Source organism: Parasteatoda tepidariorum, chromosome 9 (genome assembly GCF_043381705.1).
Source record: "Parasteatoda tepidariorum isolate YZ-2023 chromosome 9, CAS_Ptep_4.0, whole genome shotgun sequence".
Classification (NCBI taxonomy): domain Eukaryota; kingdom Metazoa; phylum Arthropoda; class Arachnida; order Araneae; family Theridiidae; genus Parasteatoda; species Parasteatoda tepidariorum.
In genome coordinates this window covers 79,322,685-79,332,103 of record NC_092212.1, presented here as the reverse complement: position 1 = coordinate 79,332,103, position 9,419 = coordinate 79,322,685, and the positions used below count along the sequence as shown (strand labels likewise).

At 28.0% G+C, this 9,419-nt stretch overlaps 1 protein-coding gene across 1 annotated transcript in view; it reads left to right on the top strand.

Moving 5' to 3' along the window:
• The window catches only part of LOC107455807 (m7GpppX diphosphatase), an 11,902-nt gene extending 2,812 nt beyond the window's left edge, over positions 1–9,090 (top strand). Inside the window, exons 2-4 of the mRNA XM_016073521.3 lie at positions 2,191–2,336; positions 4,504–4,728; positions 6,220–9,090. Of these exons, the coding sequence (XP_015929007.1) occupies positions 2,191–2,336; positions 4,504–4,728; positions 6,220–6,492 (644 nt within the window). The 3' untranslated portion in view covers positions 6,493–9,090. The remainder of the gene's footprint in view (positions 1–2,190; positions 2,337–4,503; positions 4,729–6,219) is intronic.
• Positions 9,091–9,419: the final 329 nt, after the last annotated feature.

Sequence of the window (9,419 nt, the reverse complement as noted above, 5' to 3'; positions counted from 1 at the left end):
ATTGTTAGAATAATTTTTAAGTTTATAAATTAGCCTAGTATAAATATGGTGAGAAATTATAAGCCTAAAAAGGATACTAAGCTTCTAGAAAGCAAAAATAGTGAATTTCTTTTAATGATTGAAAATGAAAATTTCAGTGTGAGAGCTGCTGCCAGAGCTGTTGACATACCTTACTTAACTTTACACTCTCACTTAATGAAGTTACAAAATCCAGCAAAAGTAACCCATGTGGGAAATCTTTCTTATATTCCAGCAGAACATGAGAATGAGTTGGCTGCTTGGCTAAGATGTATCTCAGGGTGCAAAGATTTTGGAAAATTTACAGTGTTAATCTTTATTCTTGCTTTTTAAATAAATTGTTTTATTATCTGCTTAAACATATATTTTTGGTTTATTTGTTTGATCTTGATGTATTATTTGTTCATTACCATTGTATAATTATTTTTAAACACCCCCTTTACTATAAAAACTGCTGATCAGTAATTACTCCAGAAGTGATCAGGAATTACCCCAGAAATGGTCAAGAGAAGGGGTAATTCTTGATCACTAAAAATTTTAAATCTTTTAAATTCTAATTAAATTTTCAAAGAAAAGAAGGTAGCATAGGACTCATCTCATATAGCCTCAAACTTCCAGTAAATATTAAAATTCTATCTAGAATAGTTTTTTTACAAAATAGATGTTTGCATTTTTTGATTAGGAATTACCCGAGGTCACCCTCTAATTAAAACTTGTCGTTATCTCCGGACACCGTGGTAATAAGAGTTGGTGCCAACTATAAACAAGTACCCAGGGATAAGACTGGGCGACCGTGATATATTTTATGTCCTGACATATCATCTGTTAGACATCGCAATGCATTGTGCTATAACATATGTTCAAAAATTATTTCTTTTAAATCAAAAAAAATTTGTTTTTTTAATTTTTTAAAACTTTTTTAAAAATTAAATAAATAACAAAAACTTTGTTTTAATTTTCGGACAGTAAAAACAAAAAGATTTTTAGAATTTAAAATAATGATTAAAAGAACAAATAACTTATATAGATTGAGAAATTCTTAAAATATTATGTGAAAGTGACTAAGGAAACTAACAAAGTACACTTCAGTATCAAATGTTTTTTTAGCAACAAAATTTTTTTTTTAAATTAAGCGTTGCTTTCACAAAATAAAGATTTAAAAAAAAAAAAAAAGAGAGAGAGAAAGATTCAAAATAAATGTAGGCTTTGTTCAAATTATTATATTTAAGTGCATTAAGTAAATTTAAAATTTTTTTTTATTACGAAGTATAATTTACTTAAATATAAAAGGCAGCTATTAAATTGTACGACTTAAAATTAAAAAAGAAAGATTAAAAAAAACATGGCATGAAACCGTGACTTCTGATTCAATTGGTTCCTTGCCATTCAACATCATGAAACGAACATCGCTTTTGCAGCAAAACAAAATCAACGTCTTCGCAGCTAGAGGATATCAAAATAGTCTTTGTTAGCGCAGTAACAGTGTTAGCGTAGGCAAAGATCCTTGCATGTTAAATTGTTGTATATTGTTAAATTGGGAGTGTCTTCTTTTATCGGCCGTTTCAGATTTCTGATGCTCGCACGAAACTAAAGCTGCTATATTCCCATGGTGATGTATGCGTTAAATCAATGATTCTTGATACATTGATTTATTTCCCAGTCCTACCCTAGTGATAGGGGAATATCTTTTCAAAAATTCAAATTTATGCTTTATAATTAAGATTGAGGTTTAATATTGTTGCACGTACAGGGATCTGTTTAGGAGAAATTTGGGTCCGTTAACGGACCCTTCACAAAATATCTTTTCATAAAAACGGACCCTTTACAAAATATTTTAACTTAAAAACGGACCCTTCTCAAAATAATATATCTTTTAATGACCCTTCACAAATTTGTTTATCTTCATTATTGTTTTGTTAATCGAATAAATCCTTCCCGCGGGGAAAAAAAGGTAAGACGGTTCGAAACGAAATAAGTTTTCCAAGTTTCCCTAAGTAATTTTTTCACAATTTTACAAAAACAGGACCTTTCACAAAATGTCTGAACAGACCCCTGATGTATTTCATTTAGCAAGAGTCTTCGTAAATTAGAAATCATTCAATATATTCAGATACTTATTATTTTGAATGACCTTTTTCTGAATAAGATAATTATTTTGTTATATTTTTTTAGACATCATAGCTACAGTTATTTGTCCTGCGACTAACAAGCATATTGAAAAATATACTGAGCAACATATGTTTGTCGTCCATGAAACTCCAGATGCATACAAAACTGTTGTTCTGCCCTATATTGAATCTCAAAAATTTTCAATTCAAGTAAGTTTTAGGGTAATTGCTAAGTTAGTAAACTTTACTTTTCTTTGTTATTTGTCATTACATCTCAGCAGATCTTATCATATCGTAAGTTTTAGTAAATGTATAAAAACATTACTTATACCATATTTATTTAACAATATAATAAAATAATACTTTTGTTCCTTTTCCGCTATAAGATTATGCTATTAGATGGCTTCAAAGTAATTAGTTTTGCTGACCTTATGGTCCTTCAAATAAAACTTTTTTTTTTTTTTTTTTTAAATGAAAACCATGAAATTTAAAAATAACAGTGTGTGTGCAAAAATTAGTTGCATTGTTAAAAAGAAAACTTAATTAAATATGTATATAGTAAATGTATAACATTTTATTAAAGTTTCAGGATTGCATAATGTATTGATGTAAATATTGGAATATTTACTGTCCACATTTAATGACTTCCGAAATATATTCATATTTTAAAGGTAATCAATGCTCATTTATGAAGTTTTGATGATTTTTCTCACTACGGGGATAGAAATTTAAAAATTAGAATGAATGGTAACCTGGCACAGTAAATAAAAAATATTTCTAGTCCATTCCAAACTCATTTTCACTGGTCCGTTTATTTGTTTTGATTAGATTTTATTTTTATGACGTTAAATTAATTATTTAAAAAAATTACAATACAAAGAATGTATAATGCTCATAGTTATGAAGAAATATTATATTCTATAATCAAAACAGCTTAATGTTTTTTTACATCGATTGCTAGAATCGGACCACTGACAATTTGTTTTTTGGTAGCTCAATAAATTTTAGCAATTCCGACCAACAAATCAACATTAAATTTAATTGCATTCTTTATTTCTACATTCTTAAACAATTTTGCAAACAAAAATTTTTTGTTTCTCAAATAAAGCCTTTCTGTAAGAGCTCTGTAACATTCAGCGACCATCACCATCGTTTTGCCGTTGAGCCATGGTATTTTGGTTTATATTTTTATCATGCATTTCCTCATTTAAAAATTCTCAAATACTATGTTAGAAATTAATTAGTTTAATAAACTTTTAACTATTTATGTAACCCCTGTGACAGCTACATTGTTGCAGAACTTTACAAAACTTTTTTCTTTTGAAAAGTAAAATAATTTACTTTTCTTTTTTACAGAAATTTACACGTATTATTTGAATCGTGCATTTAGATAATAATTTTTTGACGCATTCAATTTACATGAATAGTATCGTAAATCAATGTAATGTTTCTATTGTACTTTCAGCAGTTATTGATATTGATTTCACGTGGTTTTTAGACATCCTGATGTATTTCAAACAGTATGGGAAATTCGAATCGTGCATTTGAGTATTTATTTTTTTGGGCAATAATTATGTAGAATTTTTGGAAATTATTGCTATTGAATTCTCCATAGTTTTTAAATCCGATTATTTTTATCAGATATTATTTATTACAACAATCTAATCTCGAAAAGAAACACAGGTTTGAGGAGTCCAATTTACGTGATTTCATCATAGATATATTTTTTTTGTTGCAATTATTATTACGGATTTCGTGATATTTAAGAATTTTTTTATTGTGATGATTATTTACAAAATGCGAAAAAGTAAATAATATTTTTCGTTTACCCCCCAACAAAATGCGAGAATATCACCCCAGGGCTCTGCCCAGGCCAAATTTACTACCTTTTAGCGGTACCTTCACAAATTCAACTTAAGGAAAATTTCACAAAATACTTTTTCTTAAAATTTTATTTTTGTATCCCGTAAGAAACGATAAATCCATATTTTTACCACATTTTTGTGTTGATATAATTTTTAATTTTCACAAATTATGTTAAATTTTCACAAAATAGGTACCTTACAGAAGAACCTAGGCAGACCCCTGCACCCATAATATTAAAATAAAAACTTTTACGTGTTCAATTAAGAAAATAATTTATTTTTTTTGATAACACAGCATATTTGTTATTTTAAATTAGTAACATATACGTTTGTTAGTATTAAAAGTATCTTGCTGAAAGATATAAGTGCTAGAGAGTGTAGTCGCAGGTAGCTCAAAAAAATACATGCCACAGGGTATGTAACATGATTGTCTAATTTTTCATCAAAGAATTTTAGCTGTATTTATTTAGTCGTTAATACTTTGATTGTTAATGTTTATTTTTTCTTTTCAGTGGGTTTATAATATTTTAGAGCATAAAAGTGAATCTGAGAGGATAACGTTTGAAGATTCTGACAAAGATCTGGGATTTATATTGATTCCAGACTTAAAATGGAACGATGTCAAGAAGGGTTCTATTTATCTCCTTGCTATGTGTCATACAAAAAACATTAAGTCTCTAAGAGATCTCACTGTATCTCATCTTCCATTGTTGAACAACATTAAGACTAAAGGATTAGTAAGTGTAATTTCGTGTCATAATAAATTTTGTTTTGTGAAATCAACTACATAGTTCGTAGCGTTTTTAAAAAGTGCTTAAATGTGCTTATTTTCGTTTTTTAAAAGCCCTTAAAAGTGCTTTTTTCATAGGGTGTTTCTAAAAAGTGCTTAATTTTCCCTTTTCAAAAATAAGATTTTCAAATAGTTAATGTCGATTTTCGCCATGTATTATTAAAAACCGTGTTTCTTACATTGTTCTATTCAACTTTTTCACAATTCATTCAACTACAATCTATTTCGGTGTGCCGGTGGTCATTCGCTTGTGAAAGCGCCAATCATTTTACATGCTTTATGAAATACTTGTGAGTCTGCATGTGTGTCTACTGAGCTGGGTTCAGTGAGATTATTGAAGCCAAGCTCGCCAGCCATTGGCGTTTTGCGAATTAAGTCAAGTAGGTGCTTCTTCTGTTTGACTAGAGAGCACCGCAAGAGTGAAGTATGTTTTAACTCGGGACCTCACTAATAGATGGCACTAATAGATGGCACCACTATTTATTCATAAGGCCAATTTCTCAATTTAGTCTCCCTTATAAGGATCTGATCCCTATATCCATGGTACTGCTCAGCGACCGAACACAAGACTTTTGATTCTACAGATTTTACGAAAATGTTTATCACATCTTCTTGATGTTAGCAGTGTCAAGACTTGAACCCCGATCCCTCCAGAGAGGATAATTATATTGAATATCAAATGTTATGTTAATTTCATTATATTTGATCACTTAGGTAAAACATATACATTTATTTTTTAGAACAGTTGCTGAAATGACTTCTAAAAGAAAACCTTTTTATTATTATTAGAAAAAATGTCAGTGTTAATATGTATATACAGTGTACTCCCGATTATCCGGGTTAATCACCGGGACAGGTCGCACGGACAATCGAAAAACACGGATAATCCGAAAACTCCTTTTATTAAAGAAAAATTCAATATCAGTACAAAAAATATAAAAATTACTGACATTTGCATGCATAACATCAAACTAGGAATTTTCCTTNCGGAAAACCAAAAAACCGGAACGAAATTCGATAAATTTTCCCGCTATTTTAAAAAAAAAGAATTTTTTTTCCTCGTAAGATTCTAGGATTTTTCGTTCTTTTTTGAAAGATGTTTACCTTACCATCATTTTGGTAATAATCATTAGTGTATTACTTCATCGTTTTTTCTTCTTTTTAAGATTATTTCCAATTTTTCTTTTTTTTAGTTGGTTTTAACAATAAAAGAAACGGCTTTTTCTTAGCGATTCAGAAAACCGGAAAAATCAGTTATCCGGAATATCGATGGTCCCGATCGTTCCGGATAATCGGTTCCCTACTGTATATATATTGAAAGTTAACATTCAGTTTCTATAAGTGGATCTAATATTTTCTAAAATTCTAAGTAGATAATCTAAGTGTAAATAATGTCAAATATTTTGCGTGATGTTACAAATCTTTTTTTTTATTACAGGAGGCAATTTCAAAGAAATACAGCATTGTTCCTGAAAAACTTAGAATATACCTACATTATCAGCCATCCTATTATCATCTGCATGTTCATTTCACAAGTGCTGACACAGATGTGCCTGGAAATCAGTTTAATAGGGCTCATTTGTTAGACACTGTCATTAACAATATAGAACTAAGTGCCTCCTATTATCAAGATGTGACATTAACTTATTTGCTGAGAGAAAATGATCCTTTGCTTCAGAAAATGAAAGAAGCTGGTTTTGTTGATAAATAAAATGTCATATTTGGTCAAATTAAAATGTCGTATCATACATCTTTATAGAACTGGGTGATATATCGATATTTTTTGTGTATAATTTTTGTTTATATTCTCACGATCTATGAACGACTATAAACGTTCAAGGCCATAATGTTGTGAGTATTAACAATAATTATAAATTCACTGATGTAAAGATCATTATCGATAATGAAAAATATTAAATTTCATAATGTCACAATCATTATTGATAAAGATAAATAGAAAATTAGATAATATCTCACAAATTATTGATAATGATGATTATCAAATTGATGCATTTCATTTGGGTACAAATGTAAAAATATTGTAAATTATATAAATAGTAAAAATAAAACACTGGATTATAAATTTTCGAGAATATATTGCAACATTATAATTCCAGTATCACCCAGCATTAATCTCTTATTTTGTTTTTGATGCATATATCTATACAAGTGAACATGAGCTTCTGTATCCTTGCAAGGAAACAACATTGCGAAGAATAATTTCTTTTAGTAAATCGGTTTGATCGAGAAAAATTTATATGAGATTCTACTAATTAATTTTACTCAATTGAGCTGATTAATTTGTGATCTACTATGTTCTTGGTTAATCTGAACATTAAAGCTTTTGTTTGTAGAAAGCTTGACTATTGATGTATATTTTTTACGTTCTATTTTCTCTTAGAATGAATATCATAAAAACCACTTTAGAAATTTTTTTTTATATTTAGTTCTTAATCATGTAGTACAATTACTTATGAATCACAAAGTTTAAAGGAGCTTTTATTTATTAGAGATCTGATTTGTTGATTTCAAATGTGTGTTCATTTTAATTTTCTGAGTAATTGAATACCAACTTTTCTCCATTTAATTTTGGTAAAAAAATCATGGAAAAGAAAATAATTTTAAAAAGTTTTTTGTTTTAGTTATTTTTTTAGGTCCTCTGCTTAGTTAAAAATTGCTGCATCACCATCGCATAATTTTAAAAATATTTCCACATAGTATAGGGCTCTATTTATCCAAAATAAATAGTGTACAAATAATATATGATAGTAGAAATCTTCCCAATTTGTTGATTTAGTGTTTAATGCATCCTTTTAGCCTATCAATCAACTTACAATCTCCGTGGCGACATTGTCGCAGAACGTTCACGAGTTCTTGCAGAAAGATTTTTCATTGGGAAGTAAAAAACTTTTGTGCAGAAATTTTTGAAAGATATTATCTTTTCTTCAGAATTATATTCAAAAGATGCTTTTCTCGCATAGCGGAGTGAAAAAAAAAATGCCTGTGATTTTTATGCTTTCATTTGAGAATAATCTAAAACAAAGAGTAATGAAGTAAAAAAAAATTTTGTTTTCTTTTCTGCAAAAATTTTCGTTCAAATTTTTTTATGCAATTATTACTATTGATTTCCACATATTTTTTAAAATTCAATATTTTTAATACGATATTATTTATTGCAACTAAATCTCGAAATGAAAGCACGCATTTCGTACCCTTTTTTGAAGAGTCCGATTCGCGTGCTTTCTTCATTGATAAATTTTTTTTTTGGTAGTTACTGCTACTGCTTTCAGGATTTTTTAATTATTTTTTTTAATGTGATGATGATTTACAAAACGCGGAAAAGGAAATAATTAGTGTGTTTTGCTCCTACAAAATGCGAGAATATCGTCCATAATATTAGAATAAAAAAATATCACATGTTTAATTAAAAAATAAATTTTTTTGATCGAAAAGTTTTTTTTTTTTTTTTTAATTTTTTTTTTGAAGTTGATGCTTCTGTTACTTTAATTTAGTAACATGTATATTTGCTGTTTTTAAAAGTATCTTGTATAAAGATATTAGTATTAGAGAGGTGTGTCGTAGAAAGCTCGAAAAAATTCTGCCACAGTACTTACAATACGTTTTACTTATGCATAATATTACACTGTATCATTTTGTAATTCATGAAATCTGTTCTAATTATAACTGTTTTTAAACTCATACTAGTAATCAGGAAAAATATTAGAAATGATGTGCACTTCTTTCTAACTAATTGATGAAAAAACATTGTTGTCTGGCTATATTTATGATCTTTCTGGAATATATCATGTTGTATTTTTTTAAAAAAAATTTCATGTATAAATTTAAATGTCATCAATGTTTATTTTAAATGTTATGTTTGTTTTGGAAACTATTACCAGTATGCATTTGTATATATATTCTCATTTCAATAAATTTTCTCTGTATTTTGCTTGTGATTTCATGAATGTCAACGTTATATAATTTGTTATTTATGTGGCTCAAACTATGCTGATTATCTGAATCTATCTCTGATAATTATGTTGTTATCATGACTCACAGTTAATAGAAATAATTGTATTGAAAACGTTAAGCATTCTGGCGCATATGCTACTACTAATCTAGGTATGAAATTTTAAATGGGTTTTTTTCATAAGGAATCAATTCTGTACTATATTATACATTTGTACTTTACATCTGTTAGAATATATGATTGTCTCGTTTAATATATTTAATCTTTAAAATTGTGGTATAATTTAATTTTCTTGGGAAATTGCTCATTGTAAACAACATTAAAATTTTTGTAATTAGACATGGTTATTATTTTCTATTCTTTTTTATTATTTACAAATATTTAAAAAATGATTTATTTATAATAACTAAAATTTAATCAAAAGATTTATACGTTAAATGCCTCTATTAGTACGACAATGTCCTAATTTCAATGCTTTTATTATAAACGGACTTGCAAAAAAATAACAGTAATAATAAGTAAAGGAATATTTCATTTATGTGACAATTTTGTAGAATAAATAAAAAAAGATTATTCTTAAACATTATTTTAAAAAATTGGTCGACGGCCGGTTTCGTACCTGCAATTTTCGGGACGAGCAATTCGTTGCTTCCTACCACTTTACCCTA